General features: G+C 58.5%; 1 protein-coding gene across 1 annotated transcript in view; it reads right to left on the bottom strand.

Moving 5' to 3' along the window:
- The window catches only part of TTYH2 (tweety family member 2), a 41,538-nt gene extending 21,020 nt beyond the window's left edge, over window positions 1-20,518 (bottom strand). Inside the window, exons 1-2 of the mRNA XM_039501921.1 lie at window positions 20,334-20,518; window positions 1,932-2,104 (exon numbers count right to left, since the gene is read on the bottom strand). Coding sequence (XP_039357855.1) covers window positions 1,932-2,104; window positions 20,334-20,468 — 308 coding nt within the window. The 5' untranslated portion in view covers window positions 20,469-20,518. The remainder of the gene's footprint in view (window positions 1-1,931; window positions 2,105-20,333) is intronic.
- Window positions 20,519-26,261: the final 5,743 nt, after the last annotated feature.

Here is a 26,261-nt window from a genome sequence, read left to right as displayed (position 1 = left end):
TGAGCTAATCAGCAGCGTTTGCTTCCTCTTTAGAGCGTGTCTATTGCCATACACTGAACTCTCTGTCTGGTCTAACGCGGGGGAAGAACAATCTCTTTATTCCCTTCCCTTGGGAGCGGATCACGCCGAAGCAATCAGGAGCCCCCGCCGCCTGGGGCAGGAGCCCTGCCTGGATGGCCTGAGAAGGGGATTCCCGGCAATGCAAAGCAGAGAGCAGAGCAGCCCTAACCCCCAAGACATGACCTGCGTGGCAGAGCAAGGACGGGCCGATGAACCGTCAGGGTTTTGTATCGGCCACCCCGGGCTGCTGGCAAATGTTCTTACAAGCTTCTGAAACCGGGGGAGGGCTTAAAAACACCTCCGATGAGGACATGCAACTACCAGGCAGCAGGAGACGGGCATCAGCTGCCCGCCCATCGCAAGAGAGCCAAGCACCAGATTGGAGCAGAAGTGCCCAGCGGGCTTAGCGCTGCAGAGCTGAGACGGCGCCTCGCAGGGCAGAGCAGTGGCTGTGGGAGCGCCTGGGCCTCGCCCTGCCCCAGGAAGGGCTTAGCGCTGCAGAGCTGAGACGGCGCCTCGCAGGGCAGAGCAGTGGCTGCGGGAGCTCCTGGGCCTCCCCTGCCCCAGGAAGGTTTAGATACAGACACAGGACCCAGAACTGGATGAGCCACTAACTCCCCTAGAGCCCCCCAGTCACTCACTGCTGCCCTGGCCTCCGAGTCACGCCACTCCTGGCCCTCAAGCCTGACGTGCCAAGCAGAGGCGGGGAGCGCCAGGCCATGCCAGTCTCAGGGATGCTCTCTGCCAGCACCCCAGGCTGGCGCTGCCCCCAGCAGGACAGCAGAGCCTCTCCCAGCCGCCTGGGACCCCTCTGGGGCCCACCCCCTTCTAACTGACCCAGCCTCCATCTGTAATTAACCCTGAGCCTCATGTGACCAAAGGCTGCCAGCTGTGTCAGGCTGCAGGCCGCCAGCTGCTTCAGGCCTGGGATTAGCGAGCCCAACTCCCCGCTGCCCCCCGGGATTAGCCAGCACTTCCAGGAGGCCGCACGCATACGGGGCCCAGAGCCACGTTACAGCAGGGAGGGGAGGCTGCCAGGGCAAGATGCAGCCTCACACTCCAGCCCCGGACCGAGGAGCCTACGCCCAGAGAGGAGCAATCGGTATTTAAGCCTCTGAGAGCTGGATCTAATCAAAGCGATTCACGTACGCGGCTGGCCCACAAATCCAGCGACAGGCGGGAGACGAAGCCTGGGTCAGAAGGCAGCTAACGGGGAGAAGAGGAGGATCCTGGGCACGCAACAGGGATGACGGGGAAAAAAAAAGCTGCCTGCCTCTTCCTCCTCCCCCAGCTAGCTGCCCCGAGAGCCTCTCTCTGAAGGCAGCTGGGCTGGGGGGACGGGAGCAGAGCCCCCGCCCCTGGCTCGCACAGGCATGCTCCTTCCTCTCTCTGGGCAGCCGCCTCCCCAGCTGCAAGACAGTCCGTGTTCCGCCCATCACCCTGGCATCGGGGCACGTGGGGGGGTTGTGAATATCAACTGCTTGGGAAGCACTCCGTGACGAGCGTCTTTTTCATCAGGCGCCCCACTAGAAATTCCTTCCCCCCGAGCGATGCTGAGAATGGCCAGGAACCTCTGCCCGGTGGCTGTCCACTTCGTCTGGTCCCCTGCCTTTCCTGCCAGGACCTCAGCCGGAATCCCCCGGGACGGGGTGTTTGCCCCCACTCGACAGGTGGGCACACAGAAGTGGGGGACTAACCCAAGAGCACACAGCAAGTCAGTAGCAGAGCCCGGAATAGAACCCAGGAGTCCTAGCCTTACCACTGGGCCATGCTTCCGGTGGCCAGCGGCTGCGAGGTCCCCCCCAGCCCTGCCAGCTGGGCTCCGAAGGCAGCCGTCACGCAGGCCCTAGGCTACCCCGCGGGGCACTCACCAGCAGATGAGGCCAGCCACCACAGCCGTCCAGGTGACACAGCAGGAGTTGGGCCGCTTGGTCTCTGACTCCTCGCCTCGTTTGCAGCTGCACAGGCAGATCAGGTAGATGGTGAGGAAGAGCAGGTTGAGGCCGAGGCAGACAGCAGCCACCAGGCCCAGGAACAGCAGGGACTAAGCAAGGGAGAGACACCAGAGTCAATGCACGCTCCACGCAGGCTACAAAGTACCACGGCTCGGGAGGCGCCCGAAGTCTATGGTTTGCAGGCTCCCTAGAAAGGGCCAGTGCCGGCAGGGGGCTGCTCACCACCATCTGCTGGGCTCCAGCAGTGACCAGCTCACACTCAGCGCTGGGAAAATCCGCAGCCCCCTCCCACTGGAGCAGCATTTGATGAAACCCCCCCGCCCCAGAGCTCCAAAGCACGAGGCATCTCCCAGTCCACAGCGAGCCACTTCTGGTGTAGGCGTGCCCAGCCTGGAGAAGGTGCCTGTTCACACAGCCAGACAAGCGCCTGTCAGGTCCTAACACGGTGGCAAGGCGGTCGGATGGGGAGGTCTCTGGCCAGAGCTGCCCCAGCCTAAGAGGCCGCAGCTCTGTCCTGGGCTGGGGAGAAGATGCTGTAGAAAGCTCTCGATCCAGTCCCTTTAGCGAGGCCTCCCCCAGGCAGTGGGCGTCTCTAGACCAGCGATCCTGGCCCATGATGGGAGCTTACCCTCCCCAAGGGGGTACTCGGCTGAGAGATGGGAGTGGGGGGGGGGTGCGACGCAAGCGCTGGAGATCAAAGCCCTCTCCACCCATGGAGCAGGGCCAGCCCAGGCAGCTGCCATGCAAGCTGCCCGCACACCATTCCCCCTGCTAGCGCACCTCGCCCTGCCTGGGAGGAACAGCCTCGGGGCCAGGGAGAGACGTCAGGGTCAGTCCATGGCCAATCAGAGCCGATGTGACAGGGAACGGCCGAGGGGAGCTGCACCGAGCGTGGCAGACAGATGGGAGCAGCTCTCGGTCCCTGCCAACTGGGCCAGACCCAGCCGAGTAGCCTAGACGTGAAAGGCCCCTAATCCCACTGCACTGAGCCAGCCAGGGCCTCCGCCTCGACTGTATTTAAAGCATTTGCTACCGGTCAGCAAACATGCCTGTCCCTTAGCTGGTGCTGGAAGGTGTGTGCTGGGCATTGGGCTGTTTGCCTCGGGGAATTCACTTGGTGCACAGTTCACAAGCGTCCTGGCGCTGCCTTACCCCAGCCAGGGTTACAGCTGTGGATCCTCAGGGAGATTTCTGTGGTGCACTCCTCCCCTAGGCACAAACACGCAGACACTCGGCTCACACAGCCCTGCCGACTGGCACCCATCACGCATTCACCCTCCACCAGCTTTCAAAGGGTAACAGCATCATGGGACAGGAAGGGACCTCGAGAGGTCGTCTGGTCCAGTCCCCTGCACTCATGGCAGGACAAAGTATTATCTTCTAGACCATCCCTGACAGGGGTTTGTCCAACCGGCTCTTAAAAATCCCCAATGCTGGAGAATCCACAACCTCCCAAGGCAATTTATTCCAGTGCTTAACCACCCTGACAGGACGTTTTTCCTAATGTCCAACCTAAACCTCCCTTGCTGCAATTTAAGCCCATTGCTTCTTGTCCTAGCCTCAGAGGTTAACAGGAACAATTTTTCCCTCTCTTCCTTGTAACAACTTTTTATGTACTTGAAAACGGTCATGTCTCCTCTCAGTCTCCTCCTCTCCAGACTAAACAAACCCAATTTTTCAAAAAATAGAATGGAACACACAGACAGGAGATATTTATACATACAGAGAACATGGAAGGGTGGAAGTATGCATAAACAGGCAGGTCTAATCATGAGATGGCCCATAGAAGGTGTGAGGAGACTTAACATGGGGAAATAGGTAATGACCCACCCCACCAATGAATCTATTTCCTATGTTAAGTTCTCCTCACACCTTCTATGGCCATCTTAATTATCACACAGACTAACACGGCTGCTACTCTGAAACCAATTTTTTCAATCTTCCCTCCTAGGTCATGTTTTCTAGACCTTCAATCATTTTTGTTGCTCTTCTCTGGACTTTCTCCAATTTGTCCACATCTTTCCTGCAATATGGTGCCCAGAACTGGACACAACACTCCAGTTGAGGCCTAATCAGCACAGAGTAGAGCGGAAGAATGGCTTCCAGTGTCTGTCTTACAACACTCCTGCTAATACAGCCCAGAAGGATGTTTGCTGTTTTTGCAACAGCCTTACACTGTTGACTCATATTTAGCTTGTGATCCACTCTGACCCCCAGATCCCTTTCCGCAGGACTCCTTCCTAGGCAGTCAGTTCCCATATTGTATGTGTGCAACTGATTGGTCCTTCCTAAGTGGAGCACTTTGCATTTGTCCTGATTGAATGTCATCCTATTTACTTCAGACCATCTCTCTAGTTTGTCCAGATCATTTTGAATTTTAATCCGATCCTCCAAAGCACTTGCAACCCCTCCCAGCTTGGTATCATCTACAAATTTTATAAGTGTTCGCTCTATGCCATGATCTAAATCATTGAAGAAAATATTGAACAGAACCAGACCCAGAACTGATCCCTCTGGGACCCCACTCGTTATGCCCTTCCAGCATTACTGTGAACCACTGAGAACTACTCTCTGGGAACGGTTTTCCAATCAGTTTTGTACCCATCTTATAGTAGCTCCATCTAGGTTGTATTTCCCTAGTTTGTTTATGAGAAGATCGTGCAAGACAATATCCAAAGCCTTACTTAAGTCAAGATATACCACCTCGGTGCTTCCCCTCTATTCACAAGGCTTGTTACCCTGTCAAAGAAAGTTATCAAGTTGGTTTGCCATGATTTGTTCTTGATAAATCCATGCTGTTACTTATCACCTTATTCTCCTCTAGGTGTTTGCAAATCGATTGCTTGATTATTTGCTCCATTATCTTTCCAGGTACTGAAGTTAAACTGACCTAATTCCCCGGGTTTTATTTATCTCCCTTCTTATAGATTGGCACTATTTGCCTTCTTCCAGTCCTCTGGAATCTCTCCCGTCTTCCATGAGTTTGCAAAGATAATCGCTAATGGCTCAGATAGCTCCTCAAGTCAGCTCCTCAGTATTCTAGGATGGGTTTCATCAGGCCTTGTCTAACTTGTCCTGTCCTTTCCTTTCCTTTTAACGTCTCCCGTCTCCTCTCGTCTCCTCTCCCAGCGTACAGGTCCGGTTACGCTGCAGACTCCTGGGGGAATTCTGTGCCAAAACATTACAAATTCTGCGCACAATAGTTTAAAATTCTGCAAATTTTATTTGTCAAATAAATGTGGAGGCTCCAGCCTGGCATTGGGGAGCAGAGGCCACTGGCTGCACGGAGGTGGGAGATCACCCTGCAGCTCCCCCCAGGACACGGACTCAGCGGTGAAGCTGCACCCAACCCTGACACAGCGCAAGGACTGGGCCTGCCCCGGAAACACCCAGAGCCCTGCCCCCACCCCCCATGCCAGGTGCACCAGGTGTGGACAGGCAGGCTCAGCAAGGCAGGATCCAGGTGTGGAGGAGCTTAGTGTGGGGTGCTCCAGGTGTGGGGCGAGACGGTTCTGTGTGGGGCAATCTGGGTGCGGGCGGCTCAGTGGGGGATTCAGGTGCAGGGGTTTGTTGAGGGGTTCTGTGTGCAACAGTAATGGGACTCTGCAGGGGGGTCCAGGTGCAGAGGGAGTGGGGCTCATTGGGGGGTGAGGCTCGCTGGGAGGTACTGGGTATGAGGGGGTCTGGATGCATGGGGGTTGGGCGGATGCATGAAGCAGCTCCCTGTAGAGGGATCCTTCCCCCTACAGCTGAGGAGCGATGGGTACAGGAAGCTGGGAGCAGGAGGAGTTTGCAGAGATTCCTGCAGCTGGGGAAAAATCTGGGGGTGGGTCTGACCCAGCCCCAGATGCTGTGCAGGGGAAGAGGAAGTTCTGTCCTCCCTAACCCAGCTGGGACTAGCAGCTGAGCCTGGCACAGGGTAGGAGCCACCAGCCAGGTCTGATCCAGTCTCACCCCCTGCCCCACAGTGACTGACCTCTCTGCAGGCTGCCCTGGGCACCCGAAACATACTGCTGGGGAGGGTCGCATCACCACTCCTGGGGTTTCCCTTTGCTTCCACATCAGAAAATCATTTTTCTGCAGGGAAGCAAAGAAATCTGCGGGGGCATAAATTCTGCGCACGTGCAGTGGTGCAGAATTCCCCCAGGAGTAACTTCCAAAAAATGCGTGCTCGACTCAGGTTAGCAGCTCGAGTTCAAACCTGTAAGGCAGCCGGAGCTGGAGCTGGAGCTGCTAACTGGAGCTGAAGGCCATTGTGGTGTCTTTGCTGCTATTTGAATCCGAGTTCGGAACCTCCCATCTGCAGTGCAGGCAAACACCCTAAACGGCTACGCCTTGCGCTGAAGCTCCAAGCTCCGCAAGCGCTGGCTGTCACCGGGCAGTGCCACCCTCACAAGGAAGCTGTCTGGTTGCCCATGAAGCAGCTCCTTCCCTTGCTCAGTGGATGTGCCACATGCCGAAGTCTTACTCCCCGTGTCCCAGCTGAGCACTGCAGCCGAACTGCCTTCCCAGCAGGAACGGTTACCAGCCGTCCCGAGCACGTCACACAAACAGTGACAACCGGCCTTTCCCTCCAGTCACCTTGCTCTGTTTCCAGGTGCTCGCCATGGAGTCAAGAATAACTGCTCCCAAGCCAGGGCCGGGGAGGTGGAAAAGTGTAGCCAGACACAGACACTGATGAGCCCAGGCATAAAGCCAGGAATGCACCCCAAGGTGCCTACCCACACCTGACGGGCGATTTACCGGTCACCCTGTTACATGGGGGCGCCGCAGCCAGCATTAGATGCAGCAGCCAAGCACATGAACCCCAGACACCGGTTATCTTCCCTGCCCGGCTATCCCAAGAGCCAGCACCATGGCCCCCGCTCCAGAGTCAGGAGCCTCTCCTCCTGTGCCAGTCTGCCATGGGCCAGGAGCCAGGCCCCAAGACACGGGTCCCCCCACGGGAGGTCACCTTCCCTTACAGATATTTATCCACCTGGCAGGCAGCAAGACAGCTGAACTGCTCTTGGGCACTCGCTCAAATCGCCCGCCAGGGCCCTCCCCGCATGCATCTCCGCCTGAGAGCGAGGAAGACGGTACGAGCACGGCACCCTGCTCAGTTCCTGCATGCAACGTAGCTCACCTCTCCTACCCCGCTGCAGCACAGCCCCCGCTCCCTACACACACCCTGCAGCCCGGGCTGCTGCGACGGGCTCGGCACATCGGTCCATCTTCAGCCAGCGCAGGATGTGCCTGGCAAGACGCATCTGTTTCACACATGGAGCCTCCGGCTCCCCTGCTTTGCGAGCTGTCAGTTCAGAGTGTCTGGTTCTGATCTAAGGCCTGCCACGTTGAAGGCACGAGCGCCTCAGACCAGTCTCTGCCCTCCTTGGTCTCCATTAGGCACTGAGTGAGACGCATGAGCCAATGACCCCACCCCCCTTCGACACTGGGGAAGGTAGCGCCAGATGCATGGGGTGGGTCTTCCCCATCCCAGAGCAACACCACCTGCATCTCCCATCCCAGGCTCACCGGCTCAGCTGTTCCTGTTGCTCCTTCCTCCCCCTGGACTCCCCCTGCTCCATCCCCAGTAGTGGCTTCATTAATACCACAAACAACTGCAGGGAAAGCGTGAACCCGATGAGAGCGGGAGTTGGCGCAAGTGAAAGCTGAGACGTGACCAGACAATACCATGAGCATAATTGCCCCCGGGCAGGGCACCTGCTGGCTTCTCGTCTAGCAAATTTACCAAATGCTGAGGGCCGGTCACCATCATGGGACCTAACCAAGACCTATCTTCTATATGGAGGCCAGCAGGACACGATACTGGCCCATCCGCCATGAGGCGTTCTTACTGGGTCACACTCCCATCCAGATTTGCACGTACGGCAGAACCCCTCTTTTACAAACTAACGGGGGACTGAGAAGTTCATAAAAATCGACAGTCACAAAACAGAACATCCCCGAGTTCCAGCCAGCGCGCTGTGTCGCTGCTCTCCTGCCCATCAACCACGGCGAAGCCACGGCCAGCGCACGGAACGTGAAGGGACGACGCCCTGTTCTCCAGCAACGTCGCCGTTACGCCACGGCCAGCGCACGGAACGTGAAGGGACGACGCCCTGTTCTCCAGCAACGTCGCCGTTACGCCACGGCCAGCGCACGGAACGTGAAGGGACGACGCCCTGTTCTCCAGCAACGTCGCCGTTACGCCACGGCCAGCGCACGGAACGTGAAGGGACGACACCCTGTTCTCCAGCAATGTCACTGTTATATGATTCCCCACCCCAGTCCCGTCAGGAAAACGATTGGGAGAGATGGGCACCTGTAAGCGTGGGGCTCACAAAATCGAGGTTCTGCTCTCAGATGGTTGGGGTTGGTTCTAGAGCAACATTTGTCAGGGCAGGGAGTGGGTTAGCGGGGCGGGGGGCAGCCTGTATGGGACAGACCAGACAGCAGGGAAACACAGAGTGACTAGGAGGCAAGAGCACATCCATTGGCTCCCGTTCCCCCACCTTCCTGCCACCCCCCGCCCCAGCGTGACCCAAGGCAGGACCGTTCCCACCTGAAAGGGTGTCTCCTTTCACCAGGCCCTGAGGATCCTCCAAAACAGCAAGCAGGTATTAAGCGCCTCCAGCCTGCTAATCACCTTGCAAGACAGACAGTGGCGCAGTCCCTGCCCCAGGCAGCGTGCAATCCGCTAGCTAGAGTGCTGCAAGAACCGGGCTCCAGACTCCCCGAGGGACACCTGGAGAGGGGGGCGTGTCTGGTTGAATTGCCTCTCGCTTGTGCTACAAGTGGGTTATCGCATGGGGCTGCTGCTGGCTAGTTACGGGTTGTCATTAAAGAGATCGATTGACATCGTAATGGCTTGTATATTCCCCCTGAAGCGCAGTGGCCTCCCGTGACCTTTTCAGTATTCCACAGTTTGATTAAGTGGCATCTCAGGCCCCTCTGTGCAGGTTGCTGAGGCCATAAAGCAGCGAGTGGGGCACTGAATTCGAAGAAGGGCAAAGCGGTCCCATAATTCAGGGAGCACATGACAGGTTAACAATAGAGGCCTCGTTCATTACAGCGCCGGACAGGGCAAGAATGGGTTTCTAGTGAAAGGAACATAGACCCAGTGCCACTCATCCATCTTCCCCCATCACTCACTCTCTCTCTCTCTCACACACACACACACACACTGTGTGTGCGCGAGAGAGATCCACACAACAATCTTTACACTAACGATGGCTCACATTTGCAATGGTTCCAGTGTAAATGGCTGTTCACACAGTGAACCCGCTCCTGGATCAAGGGGAAGAGATGCACAGCCCCAGACCCAACACTGACGCTGTGCAGCTCTGCCTCAATTTCCCCACCCACGAAGCAGGGACAGTCCGTTCCCCACCCTGCAGTTAGGGGGTGACTCTTGCTGTCCCTGTCTACCAGGGACTTCCCGCCCCAGATTTTAGGCACCTGGCCAGCTTCCTAGGTCCTGCGGAGCTCTCACCCCCCACCCAGCCTGGGGCCAGCCAGGAAGGAGATACGGAGCCAGAGCATCGTTAGCGCATCGCTCGTATTCCACCGCCGTGTTTCCCAGGACCAGAACACAGTGCCAGTTCCAGGGGCTCTGGCTCCGCAGCCCGGGAGCCTTTCATGAAACTGTGGTTACGTGGCTGAAAGGAGAAAGGGCCCCAAACCATCCTGCAGTGCAGCGTGCAGCCTTGGGGCAGCCGTGCGGGTCCCAGGATACGAGAGATGTTACCGTGGCCGCCTCATCTCCCTTTAAACGATCAGTCGGCTGCAGCCTGAAAAGCGCCCTGGGGGAGAACCGTGGACTGAGCTTCCAAGCCCAGATGGGCCGGGGAGCTGAACCTTCTGGTGTCAGCCGCACGGACACCCCCTCCTGCGGTTCTCCCCCCGCCCGGTGCTGTGGGAACTAAACACACACGCTAACAAGTTGCAGACCCTGCTACTGCACCCCCTCCGCCTGCCCAGCCATTTCCCGGCACCGAGGGCTCCAGGGTCCTCGCGGCCCCGCCTGCCTGCCAAGCCCGATCGAATCTAAGAGGCTGGCTTCGATTACTGCAGCTAATGCAGGCCAGAGCGCAGGAGGGGGCTGCTGGGGAAAGCCACGCTGCAGGGCTCTTGGTTAAGGAGTTCTCCGCCTGAGCGGCAAGGGAGACTGCACCAGCAGGAATCACTTCTCTCCGTAACGGGCAATTACTCTTGCAGCCCTGACGAACGGTGCCAGCGCCTCCCCGCCCAGGGCTCTCCATTTCCAGAGCTGTAATTCCCCTAGAGATGGGCTGCCCCACGACAGCCATCGCAGACATTCCAGCTTACATGGTGGATTCAAGCACAGGCCCCCACTGCTCGGGGCCATCTTTACCAGGAGGTGGGTCACAGAGAGACGACAGGTCCCAGCATGCAACACGCCAGCTTGAGCAGAGTAGCAGATTGACGGTTGCATGCTATGTCTGCTAGGGTCATACCTCCATGGTCCAGATGTGGGCAGCTGTGATTCTCTCCCATGCAGGGCCAATCGGGGCAGGCCCCGGGCTCCTGGCATGTTACCAACACAGGCTCCCCGCCCTCCACCGGGCAAGGACTTGGCATTGCCCCAATGACAAGAACCTAGAGAAAAGGGAGAGGAGTGCATGGCATGCAAGCCGCACCGCGGAACGCACGGCTCCGCCAACCTGCAGAACTCATTGCCAGGGGATGCCGTGAAGGCCAAAGGTATAACTGGGCTCAACAAAGAATTAGATGCATTTCTGGAGGATAGGTCCATCAATGGCTATTAGCCAAGATGGCCAGGGACACCAGGCCATGCTCAGGGTGTCCCGAAGCCTCTGACTGACAGAAGCTGGGCCTGGATCGCTCAGTGATTGCCCTGTTCTGTTCATTCCCTCTGAAGCACCTGGCTCCAGCCACTGTCGGAAGACAGGATGCTGGGCTAGGCGGGCTGTCCTTGTGATGCACAGCAGGCATCCCTGGAAGCCTCGTGTCCTCAGCAGCACTGCACGGCCCCCGCCACAGAGGCAGACAGCAATCACCGTGCAGGGCGTGACCCTCTCCCAAGATGCACAGACGGGAGCAACAGCAAAGGAGCTCATCGCAGGATGGTCCCGTGGGTGCGGCACTGGACAGGGCCTCAGGAACCCCGGGTTCTACCCCGGCTTGGCACGACCGCGGACAACTGAACTGCAAGCTCACTGGGGCAGGGACTCTCTCACCATGCACACAGCAGGCCCCTCTAAGGCATTACACTGGTGCAACACAAATCCTGACACACAACGGCTCAGGCAGATGCCACCTTCCTTTAGCTTCCAGTTCCCTTATATTTAACGCCTCCCTTCCTGGATCGGGAAACCTCAGAGCGTGACTGGCTGATGACAGTGACTCAGATGAACTCCTGATGCTGACCCCCTCTGGCAGGGATCTTCTCCCACTCCCTTCCTCAGCCAGAGGCAGGCCCATGTCCTGCTCCGCCTGCCCCCCCGCCCCTTTTATTTTGGTGCACTTGTCACTGCATATTTTTATTCCAACCTTTGTCAGCCGTTCACCCGCTTCTAGGAGCAGCAGCAGCTCTGCACTGCACCAGGGGCCACTAGCTAAGAACAGAGTGAGCCCAGTGACAAAGAGAAGGGGAAAGCAGCTCTGATTACCTGGCTCGCACACAGCGACAGCAGGCCTGGTACCGAGCCTGCAGCTTCCATCAGCCCGAATTTCCGCTCCTCCGTCTCGCTTCCCGACAGCAGCTCCCTGAAGGAGGGACGCCCCCATCCCCTCTGGTTTCAATAAAGTCGCGTTCGTCCTGTTGGCTTTCATGCACCCTTCTCCCCACCTGCTATTGCACTGCTGTTTTGCATCAGCGGAGATGCTGCTACCAGCCCAGAAATGGCAAGGCCCAGGGGCTCTCAGCTCATCGAAAGCCCCATGTTACGGACCCAGCTGCCAAGTCCCAGGATGCTCGGCACGCAGACCGGCCGAGGGAGCATGTCCTTTTCGACTTGCTTTGCGGGTGGCTCTTGCAGTTACACCGCATTGCGAGTGGCTGGTGAGAGGCTCTTTGGAGCAGGAGCCAGACGGGCGCTTGCTCAGAGTGGGTTAGACCAGCACTGGCGCTGGGCTGGATGGAGCCGGTGCCGTGGCAGGAGGTGCGTTAGAGGTGGGGGAACAGCGATGCTGCTGCTGGTTAGGACCAACCCAACCCTACAAAGTGTGAAAGCTGCACCAGCGGGCCGGAAAGGGGAGAGGAAGCCGACGAGGTCACAGGCAGGAGAGGAGCTTGGAGCAGCTCAAAGCCGCTGACCGGACTGAGCTGGATCTCAGCGGGAAGGGCGTGAAAGGGTGTCATTTGGAGGCAAGGACAATGATTAACCTGAGGTGACAGGGCACAGGGACCCGGCTTGTTCTGGGGACGTCCTTGGTCAGTTCTTTGCAGCAGGAATCCTGGCACCCAGGCTGGAACTTGCCACACACTCCCGGACCAGAGGGAGAGTGAGGCGGCAGGTCCGTCCCACCGTTAAAACAGAGCTTTCAGCGAGCCCCGGGGCAGAGTCCAGAGGCTGGCGCTGGGATCTCTCTGCGAGGCTGCACCCTTGAACTGTGCTGAAAGCTCTATAGAGAGAGGACAAAGCGAGGGCCCCGCCTTGCACCCAGTGTGTCACCTCTGGGGACCCCGGTCAGGAAAACAGAGGCCAGGGCTGGAAGAGCAGGCTCACTGGGCCTAGTCCCAGCCATTAGCTCAGAGCAGGGCTGCGGGATGCTGGGGTTGCACAAGAAAGCCGTTCTGGCCACGTCCTCTCCCGCCCGCTGCACACGCTCCTCTGGGGGAGGTGGGGCTGATAAACAGGGCATCGGGGTCACCCTGCAAAGAAGCCGTGGTTCTGCTGTAGAGCAGAGACTGGTCGTTCTTCTCTGGAGCCTGGGCTGGTCCCCACGCCCCCCATGACACAACCCCCGAAGGGAGTGAGACAAATCCGGCACATCGGGGGTCAGGGCTTAGACCCTCCAGCTACGATCGTCGGTTAAACCACGCCCGTGCCCATGGGATAGGTGCGCCCGTCACACCACGCAGCACTGCACTGGCACCAAAGCGTGGCACAGGCCCGAGCCAATCCTCACCCCCCCGCCAGGAGAAAGGCAACTCGCTGTGCAGCGGGGAACTTGGCGGAGCTTCCAGTCCCCCAGCACTGGGTTTAGGAGACAGGAGCCCGGCCTGAGGCTTCTCCTCCAATGCACATTCTGCCAGGCCATGCTGCCAGGCCTGGGCACCACAGGACCGGTACACATCTCCCTGGGCACCACAGGACCAGTCTGCCCCTGCCCCGTACACGTCTCCCTGGGCACCACAGGACCCGTCTGCCCCTGCCCCGTACACGTCTCCCTGGGCACCACAGGACCAGTCTGCCCCTGCCCCGTACACGTCTCCCTGGGCACCACAGGACCGGTCTGCCCCTGCCCGGTCTCCTGGGCACCACAGGACCCGTCTCCCCTGCCCCGTCTCCTGGGCACCACAGGACCAGTCTGCCCCTGCCCGTTCTCCTGGACACCACAGGACCGGTCTGCCCCTGCCCCGTACACGTCTCCCTGGGCACCACAGGACCCGTCTGCCCCCTGCCCCGTACACGTCTCCCTGGGCACCACACGACCCGTCTGCCCCCTGCCCCGTACACGTCTCCCTGGGCACCACAGGACCCGTCTGCCCCCTGCCCCGTACACGTCTCCCTGGGCACCACAGGACCCGTCTGCCCCCTGCCCCGTACACGTCTCCCTGGGCACCACAGGACCCGTCTGCCCCTGCCCGTACACGTCTCCTGGGCACCACAGGACCCGTCTGCCCCCTGCCCGTACACGCCTCCCTGGGCACCACAGGACCGGTCTGCCCCCTGCCCCGTACACGTCTCCCTGGGCACCACAGGACCGGTCTGCCCCTGCCCCGTACACGTCTCCCTGGGCACCACAGGACCCGTCTCCCCCTGCCCCGTACACGTCTCCCTGGGCACCACAGGACCCGTCTGCCCCCTGCCCCGTACACGTCTCCCTGGGCACCACAGGACCCGTCTGCCCCCTGCCCCGTACACGTCTCCCTGGGCACCACAGGACCCGTCTGCCCCTGCCCCGTACACGTCTCCCTGGGCACCACAGGACCCGTCTGCCCCTGCCCCGTACACGGCGCCCTGGGCACCACCGGACCGTCTGCCCCTGCCCGTACACCTCTCCTGGGCACCACAGGACCCGTCTGCCCCTGCCCGTACCGTCTCCTGGGCACCACAGGACCCATCTGCCCCCTGCCCCGTACACGTCTCCCTGGGCACCACAGGACCCGTCTGCCCCCTGCCCCGTACACGTCTCCCTGGGCACCACAGGACCGGTCTGCCCCCTGCCCCGTACACGTCTCCCTGGGCACCACAGGACCGGTCTCCCCCTGCCCCGTACACATCTCCCTGGGCACCACAGGACCCATCTGCCCCCTGCCCCGTACACGTCTCCCTGGGCACCACAGGACCGGTCTGCCCCCTGCCCCGTACACGTCTCCCTGGGCACCACAGGACCCATCTCCCCCTGCCCCGTACACGTCTCCCTGGGCACCACAGGACCCGTCTCCCCCTGCCCCGTACACGTCTCCCTGGGCACCACAGGACCCGTCTGCCCCGGGCCAGTACACGTCTCCCTGGGCACCACAGGACCCGTCTGCCCCTGCCCCGTACACGTCTCCCTGGGCACCACAGGACCCGTCTGCCCCTGCCCCGTACACGTCTCCCTGGGCACCACAGGACCCGTCTGCCCCCTGCCCCGTACACGTCTCCCTGGGCACCACAGGACCGGTCGGCCTCCAGCCTCTATACACATCTCTCAGTCCCAGTGGAGTGACCCAGTGACTGCCAGAGAGCTGGGTGTGCAGATAAGCCCTGGCTGCCCGGCAGGGTCTCTGCCATCTTACACTCCCACGTCTCACTCTACAGCAACCCGAGGCCACCCCGCCCCCCTCGGAGGGGACGAAGGGGGCGCACGCTGGCCATGGGGCAGCTGACCAGGAACACTGCAGCAAAGCAGTCGGTGCGGGAGGGAAGGTGCTGGCCGTGCAGGATGGGAGGGCTCTCAGGGTTCCCTGCCGGCCTCCTGCCACAGGTGTGGCCCCTGGGCACTGCCATGTCTCTGCCCGGAAGCCGGGTCTCCATTCAGGGCAGTAACTTTCCTGGTAGGCCGCACAGCTCCGGCTCGGCTCCCAGAGAGCCAGGCTCAGAGATGGCAAACTCCGGTCTTTACGCCTGCGTTCGAACAGGCTGTATAGAAGAGAAACCAGATCCTCGGGGTGTCTGCGAAAGCCCCCCAAGAGCACAGGTGTCATGTGTCCCCAGCAGCTTCTGCCTGAAGCGAGTGGACAGCGCTGCCACTGCCAGCGTGCTCAGCCTGAGAGCCAGTCCCAGCGCCAAGCCCTCGATTCCCTGCAGCCAAACCCAGCCAGGCTGAGGAGGAGTGCTCCTTCCAATGGAGACCTTGTCACAACCCTGCGGCACTTCCCCTCCCAGCGCTGCATACTGACTCACCCCACTATCGCTGGCTTCCAGTGCCCCCACGCACTGCTACGCTGCACACTACCCCAGCGGTGGCCGCATTTCCGCACGCTGCCTGTAAGCTACGGGACCGGAGGTGCTATGAAAATGTCATCCATGACCTACAGCCCCAGCACCCCCCTCCTCCCCACGTCAAGCCCCATCCCAAAGCGAGCAGCACCGTGCACTCACTCAGCGGCAGCTGCTGGGCTCCGAGCAGCAGAAAACCCGCCCGACACCTTTGCACGGAAGGTGACAGGGCTGCGAAGGGCTTCCTGCGCGAGGCTGTATTGTTTGAAGGGTTCCTTCCTGCCCAGCCTGGTTTGGCACAGCCGTGCTTATTAGTGAGCAGATATGATCTTATCAAGGCAGCTGGAATCGAGTGCACCGCCGGCTCCCGATGGCACGAGACCAAGCAGGAACCGCTCCCCCCAAATTATCGATGGCAGATAATGGGCAGCCGGCACAGCGCTCCCTGGAGAGAGCTGCACGGGACTCAGAGCTAAGCAAGGGCCGATGCACTTTGCAGTTCGCATTACGTTGCAGCTGACTCTACCCCATTGAGCAGCCCCTCGGAAAGGGCTCTGGAGTGCCGAACGGAGCCGCGAGGGGCGCTGCTCCGGGGGAGCGCTGCGGTCATGGTGGGGAGGATTAAAGCAGAAAAATAATAGACACCATACAGACATGTCCGGCTTTCAGCCACGAGTGCTTTGCGGACTACATGCAGGCAGCGCCAGGGAAGTGCAGCCACCCGACCAGCACCTCATCCGCATCGGTCCCCTCTGGTTATAGTTCTGCAGGCCTAGCACCGCCAGCACCTCCCTCCATCGGCAGCACCCCCCACCCAGCTCCCCGGGGCCTGTCCAGCACCGATCAGAACAAGTGATTCCAGTCACAGGCACCCCACCGCCCACCTGGCAGCTACTCAGAGCCATCTGCTGTGCTGCCAGCCACCTCTCGCTGCTTACAAGCCCCCATTAGCTTCCTCACGCCGCGCTACTTTTCCCTGGTGGAGAAGCTCATAGGAGGCAGGATCCCCACCCCGATGCCACCAGTCAGGCTCCAAAGTACCTTGTACCTGTTGTTAAACAGACACTCAGAGCCACAAACCTGCCAGGGTGGGCACTAGGAGAGCACAGGGAACCTCCCAGCACTTCGCCAGCACCAACGGCCGGGCGTTTGCCCACCAAACAGCTCAATGGTGCTTCAAGGGACACGGCAGGTTACTCAGAAAGAGCCACCTTCGCAGGTGTTTGTGAGCAACCCAGCAGGCGAGACCAACGAAGGAGGGGGGAAGAACTCGAAGTGGCTTTTCCTTGCAGAGGGACCTGCTCTCTGCATTCTGCCCAGCCTGGCCAGTGGAGTGGACCAGTCGCATCCTGGTTCTCATGCTCCAACTCACCAATTGTGACGTACCAGCCCGCCTGGCCTTCCCACATTGCCGAATGGCCAGATGGGGTCCCACCGCGAGGGTCACTGCTCACCTTCAAAGCCGAGATACTTGGGTTTTAGGCGCAAATTCAAAAACAATGTTCTCAATTAGTCCCCCCTCCCCGCACCAGCCATGCCACTCCCCGTTCCCCCCCCTCCCCGTTTTGCCAACAACAGCCATTCCCGCTGTCTGTGGAGCTCATCTCACAGACAGGTAGCAAGAAAAGGACCCGTCTCTAACCTCACGGGCTTGTGCTTAAAGCCCTGCATTCAATTAGCACGGGGTGGAATCAGCATGTTTTCCAGTGTAATTGGAAACCTTTGGCCACTCGCTGTCAATCATCGACTGTGTATAATGTTTTGCGTTTCTGTAATGACTTGCAACTCAAAGTACTTTGGGAATTATACCGAGGAGGCACCCCTGAAATGCAGACACCTCTGGGGCGGTGGGTGGCAGTCAACCAGCAGAGTACAACAGCGTCATAGGAGGGGGGATGATGACAATGCAGTAACTTTTAATGTCTCATCCACTGGTCAAGCCCCCAACAAACAGCCGGGCGCTGTCTGAAGGCCTTCGGAGACTCTGGGAGTCAGTGCTGCTGGGTTTCAACCTGGGGTTCCCTCCTGGAGGTGACTGAGCTGTCCCCTGCCAACAAACCACAACAGCCCAGACACTCTCTGTAGCACACCCACAAGGACAGGGCTGTAACACTGCTCGGCAGTGCAGGCCCAGGAGGCCTAGCAATGCACAGGAGGGACAGGTAGGACTGGCAGTGGGAGGGTGCGAAAGGGTCAGTCAGCGGGACAGAGCTAGCAGCAGGACCGATGGCTGGAAAAAGAGGTGCGCCATTGCCCACGTCCCCTGCTTTCCAGCATCCCTCGGTCACCGGCTGCGTCCTCTGCTTTGCTTTGACAGGAAAGACGCCGCCCACGCACCTTGCCGCGCTGGAAGGGTATTGCGGGGGGCAGGGGAAACGGGGTGTACAGGACAGTAGCTGCCCTGAGAGCCACTTGAAGCGGGCTCCAGAAGATGAACTCAAGTACCCCTTGCACTGCCCAGCTCGTAACCGTGGCTAGCACGTCCAGGGAGGCAGATGGTGTGTAAACGGCTACTCTAGCCGATCACTCCTTGCACCTACAAACGGTCTGAAAACACCAAAGGGCAGGAGAACACCTGGGCAGCTTCCCACTGGCCCCCAAACGTGTTCCATCCAAACCCTAACGTTAAAAAGAGCGGCAACTCCCCTCCTGTGGGTTGTGTTCAGAGGAGTGCGACAAAGGCCCTGCTAGCACAAGAGCGCGCTGCTTGCTGGGTGGCACTAATGGAATCCAATGCTTTAGAGGCCCAGGCGAGCAGAAGAGAAGCAGTGATTTAAAGCCCCTTTGTCTGCTTCCCCCTCTTCATTCACGGACGAGAGACTGACTAGACAGTTGCCATTTCTGCTTTTCTTTCCAGCCTGGTGCAAGGCCTGGGCTGCAAACCTGCAAGGGGATGTTTTGCTGGGAAGAGAAGAACTTTGCATTTTAAGAAACATTTTGCAGATTTTTTCCCCTCAATACCTAAGTTTGGCCAAACCTTTAATGTGCACACAACCCCTAAAACGCTGGCCCTGGCTAGCGACTCCCTGCAGCCAGCCGCACTCAGAGAGACAGCGAAAACAAACAGAACGGGTTCCAACATTAACACAACTGAGTAAATCGCTGATTCTTGCACACAGGAAAGTGTGGTTAGGAGGCAAGAGCCGCTACCTTTGTAAATACCATTTCAGGTGACAACGTAATCTGCAGGACTCGGGGAGGGGGGGGGACATACAGGGTGCCATGCCATCTGTGGCCTAGAAATCAGTATTTTCTGCTTACCCTACAGGTTCTTCCCCAGCAGGTCACCCCCCCCCCCCCCCATGAGATGAATATCTGCTCCACCTTCTTTTAAGAGCAAACAAAAGACCCACATGCAGCATGAGTGTGGAGAAAAAAGCTACCTGGAAATTGGAAATTTTCCCATGGGAAGCAGGGATGGGTCCCACCTCCCCTACCCAGAGCTCCCTCTGATTCCCAGCTAATCCATTTTGTAACCACACTGAAACTTTCCAAAGGCAATTCCCCATCCTCCTCTCCACACAGCCCCACAGGCAAAGCCCGGCTGGGTTGGGAAAGGTTCATAGCCACAGCTAGGCTGGGTGCAGAGGCCAGATTTGGGGGAAGGCCTGGGATGCATTAATTCTATTCAGGTTCTTATTGGCGGTACCCAAGCTGCAGGTCGGGGGAGCAGGGGGTAATGAGAAGGGACCAGCTACTGCCCTACTAGGGCCTGAATGGGGGGCTCTGGGTACCAGTTTTCTGATTGCTCCCCTACTGGGGGTGGAAACTGCCATGGGTTGGCAAGGGGGGGGCGGGGGGCTGAGGAGTTGGAGAGCCTGCAGGGATGCTGGTGAGGCGGAGGATAGGGTGCATGCAGACTGCCTTGGGCACACGGTTAGCACGCCAGGGAATCGACACATGGGGGTGCTGCCCCGGGGAAGTTGGCAGCACACAAGGGTGCACTAGGGTGACCCAGAGCTGCCCCCCAGGTTTGCAGTGTGCAGAGGGTGGTGTGTGTGGGGGGTTACACAGGAGAAATGGCCCTGAGATGGCAGGTGTGAATGGACTGCACTGGGGCTTGCAATGCACAGGGTCTGGGGGAGGATGGCGCACAGTGCTGGGGTGCAGGTGCCTGGGGGATGCCCCAAGCCATGGTGCTGTTAGGGAGGAGGGAGGCTGGGTGCACAGGGACTACCGGAGAGAGGACCCAAGGGCTGTAGGGGAGAAAGGCGGCTGGGTGTGTGGGGAGGGTCCGGGAGCTGCCGGGGAGGGGAGGGAGGACTGGGTGCATGGGGGCTGCCAGGCGCAGGGTGCACGGGGAGGCGAGGGGCTGGGTGCACAGGGGCTGCTGGGGTGGGGAGAGGGGCCGCGGTCTGCCGGGGGCCGGGTGCACGGGGCTGCCGAGGGGAGGGGACCGGGTGCACGGGAGGGGGCGAGGGAGGTCTGGGGAGGAGGGGACCGGGTGCACGGGGGCGAGGAGGGTCTGGGGAGGAGGGGACCGGGTGCACGGGGACCGGGTGCACGGGGGCGAGGGAGGGTCCGGGAGGAGGGGACCGGGTGCACGGGGACCGGGTGCACGGGGGGGGGCGAGGGGAGGGTCCGGGGAGAAGGGGGACCGGGTGCACGGGGAGCTGCCGGGAGGGGGCGAAGGAGGGTCTGGGGAGGAGGGGACCGGGTGCACGGGAGCTGCCGGGAGAGGCCGGGTGCACGGGGAGGAGGGGGGCGCGGGGACCGGGTGCCGGGGAGGAGGGGGCGCAGGGGCCGGGGCCGGACCCACCTGCTGGTAGTCGGGCTGCTGCGGGCGGAAGGCGCCGGGCACGGGCTGCAGCCGCAGGTTGACGTGCGGGAAGCGGTGCAGCCACGCGGCCCACCAGGGCGCCAGGTAGTCGGCGCGCGCGGCCAGCAGGGCCATGGCTCCGGACCGGCTCCTCCGCGCGCGGCTCCAGCGCCCGGCCGGCCAGCGCCCCGCCCCCGCCCCGCGCCCCGCCACGCCACGCCAAGCCCCGCCCCCGCGCGGGACCGCGCAGCCAGGTCCCCTGCCCCTCCCCCACCGAGCCCAGGGGCTGAGACCACCCCGCAAACCCTGCTGGCTCTATAGGGGCCCTGCCCTGCCCTTTCCTCAGCACCGCCCCCCCCGCTCCCTGCGGCTCTATAGGGGCACTGCCCCCCCTCCGCTGCCCGCTCCCTGCAGGCCCCATAGGGGCACTGCCCCCCCTCTGACGTCCGCTCCCAGCGGGCGCTATAGGGGCACGGCCCTTCCAAAGACTGGAGCCTACATTTGCAAGCCAGGCCGGTGCAGAGCTTCCCCAAAGGACGTTAGAGCCGTGGGGAAAGCGGCCGGGCAGGGACATGGCCTGGTTTTAAAATGGGAGCTATAAAGGGCTGGGGTGGGGGGGATCCTTGTGCGCAGCGCTCAGGGAAAATGAGCTAGAATCCTGCTCAGCTAGTGCTGGATAATAATTAGGCATAAAATCGGAGCTGAGAGCAAGCCCTGCTGGTGTACTCAGAGCCCGATGAAATCCCCACTGCTCCCACCAACCAATTTGGGCAACACAGCAAAAAATGCAACCCCCGGGGGGCAGGATCAGTAGCTATAGCACAGGCCTGGGGCTCCAGACTCCTGGGTTCCTCTCCGGATTCTCCCACTGACTCACTACATGACCTTGGGCGAGTTGTTTCTCTTCTCTGGGGCTCCGGCGCCTCTCCATTTGTAAAAGAGGGAGGTTGATACTCACCCCACAGGCCTGCAGAGAGCCTCTCTTCATGCCTGTCAGGAAAACACTGAGATCTCTGAAGGGCACAGTATGGCCACACAGCACTACCAGTGTCTTGGCTTCCGTCGCTCCTGGGCTGAGAAGCGACCCCCCCACCCCCACCCGCACTGAACTCTAGTTTTCCTGATGCCAAGTGTGCTGGCTGCTTCCAAACAGTTTCTGAAGCAAGCAAACGGAGCTCAGAGCCTGCCCCGTCTCCCTCTAAGATCCCTTTTAACACTCTGTACCTCGGGGGACACTCTACACCCCCATGTTCATCTTTATAAAATGATTGTGTGGTATCTAATGCAAAGTTTGTCATGCTGGGTGTCTTCGGAAGGCTCATAATGCACTGAGCATTGTTGTTCTAATGATGTTATAGTAATTGTTACAGTAATGTTATAGTGAGGTTATAGGTTATAATTTCATGTATATAGTTATGAGGCTGAAAAATCTATCCCCATGGCTTAAAGCAAACCCAGGCAAAACTCTCCAAGAACAGAGGGTCAGTTCACACCTCATCAGGGCATGGATGGGACAAACCCAGCCCAGCCTCACAGGAACAACAGACACTGGTTTAGGCAGCAACAAAAGAATCTGTTAGACCCTCGAGGGAGTCACCCCCCTCCCTTTGGGCAGTTTGGGACTGCAGTGAGGTCATGCTCACCTGACTCTGAAGGGGGGGGGGGCAAAGCCAAGAGGAAAGAAAGGATCTGATAAAAGGGAGAGAGATTTTGCCAAGCTCTCTCTCTTCCACCTACATCTACAGACACCATCCCCATGCGACTGAAGCGCTGATCAAAGGGGAGAGCCTGGCTGAAAAGTAACCTGCCAGCCTGTGGTGCATCTAAATTTTTAAGGACATTGAAAGTGTTAAGAGCAGCTTAGAAGGGGTTTTGCTTTTATTTCATTTGGCCAGATCTGACTTGTTATCCTTCACTTATAATCACTTAAAATCTATCTTTATAGTTAATAAATGTGTGTGTTTATTCTATCTGTAGCAGGGCATTTGGTTTGAAGCGTGTCAGAGGCTCCCCTTGGGGATAACAAGCCTGGTACATATCAATTTATTTGTTAAATTGATGAACTTATATAAGCTTGCAGCATCCAGCTGGCATAACTGGACACTGCAAGACGGAGGTTCCCAGGGTCGTGTCTGGGACTGGAGATATTGGCTAGTGTCATTCGGTTGCACAATCCAAGGAGCAGCTTCCATGACAGAGGCTGTGTGTGAACAGCCCAGGAGTGGGGTTCTCACAGCAGATCAGGGTAAGGCTGGATCCCAGAGTCAAGGAGTGGAGTGACCTAGCAAATCACCAGTTCAGACAACACCAGAGGGGAAAAATCACACCCTTCCTAGCCCTCTGCATCTCCTAGCTGCATGGGTGGTGGGTGAACCCCCTGTAGGGGAGGCTGGCCCCCCAGCCCTGCCCCTTCTCCCCAAGCCCCCCCCATGGCTAGTGTGCCCCCCTCCTGCAGCTGGTGCCCTGAGCCCACCCCCACACCCGCCCATGCCTGGAGGAGCCCTAGTCCCCCTGTCCCTAGCCGCCAGCCAGCCCAAGCCCCGACCAGAGCTCCAGCTGGCTTCAGGGGAGTGAGGTCAGGTCCACGGGGCAGAGCATGGGCAGAACCACGGCCTGGGTTAGGGGAGGTTTAGCCTCCCCTGGCTTCGATACCCACCGCCCCTGCCCGACAACGAGGTGGGGGTAGCTAAGGTAATTGCACCTGAAATAGTCTCAGTGCTGTTGCTGGTGTCTGTATTTCATGCAGCGCTGAGCAGTATGCTGGAAATTAACCAACAGCAATTAATTATCTGGCAGCCACTTGCCCAGAGATACCAGCAGAAGGGGCGCAGCTAGACATCATGGGCTGATACAGGAACCACTGGGTGACATTCTCCGGCCTGTGGGCAGAGCTCAGACTAGAGATCACAACGGGCTCTTCTGGGCTTAAATCTACGAAAGCCAAGCGGAGGAAGGGGCAGGAGTCATGGTGCTTTTCAATACAAAGTGTTCAGATCTAAAGGTGCAGATCCAATTAAGCTCCGACTGACTCCACTGGAGGGCTCCCTGCTGAGATACACAAACGCGACAGCCACGAACGGAACAGGTGTCTCTTTCTTCCGGCTCAGTGTCATTGAACTGCTTTTTTTTTTTTTTTTTTTTTTAAAAACAAAGAGTCCCAGACCCCACAGGAGATGAGACTAGCAAAGAAGGAGAGTTGCTAAGAGTCCACGGGCAAAGAAATCCCTTGTAGGGAGGCAGGAGGGGACTAAGCCAAGATCCTATTTTTGCAGGAAGGGGAGGTGAGACGAGGTGTTTCCCCAAAGAGCTTGGACTCTCGCTGAGCATTTGTGCCCTTCCGTGGCAGTGAAGTAGGGCGGCCAGGCCGCAAGGGTGAAAAATCAGGAGCCGGGGGGAAGGGTAACAGGTTGCCTATATAAGACAAAACCCCTAATATTGGACATCCGGTCACCCTACAGTGAAGTCACCGCAATGAGGCCCTGGCGTTAACATCTTGCAGAGGTGAGTGGGATGGAGGATTGCAACAGGCACCTTTGCAGTGGCTGGGGCAGATAGAGGCCCGTTAACGGGTGAGCAGGGCCTGCCCAGGCGCTGGGGACACCTCCAAAAGGAGAGAGCAAGAAACCACATTTAAAAAAAGTGTTGTAGATTCTGCAGGAAACAGAGGGCAGGAAGGGAACCAGGAGTAGGCTCAGGCCAGAGTTCGCATCTTTCTTATAGACAAAGGAGGTTTGGGAGGTTTGATCTAAATAAATTGTCTTTTGTTCTTTCCCTTGAAACTCAGGCCGTGGCTGTGATGGAAGAGTCAGAGCCAGAGGAGACTTGGGAGGGATGGTCCAGTGGTTAGGGCAGTAGCCTAGGACGCGAGACCCTGCTCTGCCACAGGCTCCTTGTGCAAGTCACTTAGCCACTCTGTGCCTCAGTTTCCCCATCTGTGAAAGTGATAATGGCCCTGGGGGGCTGGGAGGATAAAGACAGTAAAGGTTGTGAGACACTCATCTAGCCTGGTAAGGAGGGACTTATCTGGCCTGCCTCAGACAGAGATCTAGTCATGTTCTGGGAGCCCACACGTTAAGAGCCCAGACATCAGGGGAAGAGATTTTTAGTCTGAGTGTTTAGAGATTGTTTTTAACACCTATGACTAATGAAGACGTGGAGAAAGGACAGCTTTGTTAGTGATACAACACCCGCCGCTGAGCGGGAGGGCAGGGGGCGAGAGCTAACCATAGAAATGGCCTGACTCCTTGACATCCTGCTCCTAAACTTAGACCAGACACTACCGTACAAATGAAGCAGAGAAAAGGGATTTTTCCTGTGCAAACGCTACCCTGGGCCCATCTTTTGCCACCATACAGCAGCAAGGGCAGGCAGAGACCCAACTGCTTAGCAAAAGCCGGGGGAGGTCACCTTGAAAAGTGGAGAAGCTACAATTTTCCACAGGCACTGCGTTAGCATAAGAGCCACACGCAGAGAACCAATTGGCCAAAGCATGCGGCAGGTCCCCTGTAGCCTCTGGCTGGCTCAACTTGCACCTCAGTAGAATTTGGCCTGGTAACTACACTGATGACTTACGTACTAAACACAGGAGCCAGCCTGAAACAAATAGAAGCTTCTCTTGCTAGTGTTTCCTCACGGCTCTGCTGTTTAAAAAGTGGAAGGTGGGCAGAGATGCATCGGCATTGTGGTTCCAGGCCCGGTAGGACCGACAGGCCCTGCTCCAGAGGAGCAGGGTTTAGCTTTTGAAATCGGGAGAATCAGACTGAAGGTGCTTTGCAGATGGGGAGGGAGGAACGTGTGCAGGGTTGCCTGTCCGAGTCACCCCCCATTTCAGAAGGGCAAGGGCCGGTGGTTCCCAGGCAGTCACACGCACGCACTAGCGGACTAAGGAAGACAGAAGTGTGTGGGGGGGGTTAACCTCCTTCGCTGAGCACTAACAGCTAGATGAGGTAGCTCTCTGCTGGGGGGTGAAAGCCGTTTCTAGGCTGCGTGGAAGTAAACACCACGGTAGATATAAATGAGCTTTACCTGCCATCTTGGCGTCCTTTGCTCGCACTTACTTACCTAATGAGTTCAGCTTGGCAGTGCCTTCCCCTGGGAGAGGCCTGAGATTGCAGATTCTGAATGTCACATTTTAGGCAGCTGATTAAACAAAGGACTCGTCCTTTACCAGGACAATGAGAAAACGAGTGAAATCAAAGCCCGCACACTGGCAGGGAGCAAGTGCGTTATTAGCCCAGCCAGACCTCCCCAATGGATGCTTGGAGAGGGGAGATGCTCTCAGACCCAATAACCTCAGTTTTGTAAAGGATCCGTAACAGAAGCGGAGTTGCAGGGGTAGCCTGACGGGTCAGATGGGGGCAGAGGGTTTCCCCACAGGAAGGAGAGGTTAAGAGTGCCTTGCAGTGTACACAATCACATTTCACTCGTCTGCAGATCTCAAAGCACAGCAACAAATTAAATCTCACACACAGACGGAAAGAAACAGCCTTTGGGAATTGCTTTGCAGGGGGAGTTTGGGGTAGGTCCCAGGATGTTCCAAGCCAGAACTATCCACTCTCACTGAGCCCTGGAGCTGGGAAGAGCAGAGAACACAAAGGGCCCATTCTAAGTCCTGTTTTCACCACTCTGTGATCACCTTTGAACTGGCACTTGCCACATCCCGAAGTCGCAGTTGAAAAGAACCCCAAGGACAGCTAAGAATTTTCTGAGGCTTCCTGCAGTGGCAGGAGCGATTCAGCTGGGCCGGAAAACAACAATTTAGCTGCACAGATAGTGCCACTGCACCAGGCCTCAGCAAAGCAGGCCTGCACCTGCTTACGGCCTCCGCTCATTACATTTCTAGTTCCTTGTGCCTTTTAAAGGGAAACGGTCAGAACCGGAGACAGGCTCCCCCGACCTGGGCATCCGGCATGCAGAGAAGACATTGGC

Source organism: Mauremys reevesii, linkage group 15 (genome assembly GCF_016161935.1).
Source record: "Mauremys reevesii isolate NIE-2019 linkage group 15, ASM1616193v1, whole genome shotgun sequence".
NCBI lineage: Eukaryota > Metazoa > Chordata > Testudines > Geoemydidae > Mauremys > Mauremys reevesii.
This window is presented reverse-complemented; position numbering and strand designations above follow the sequence as displayed.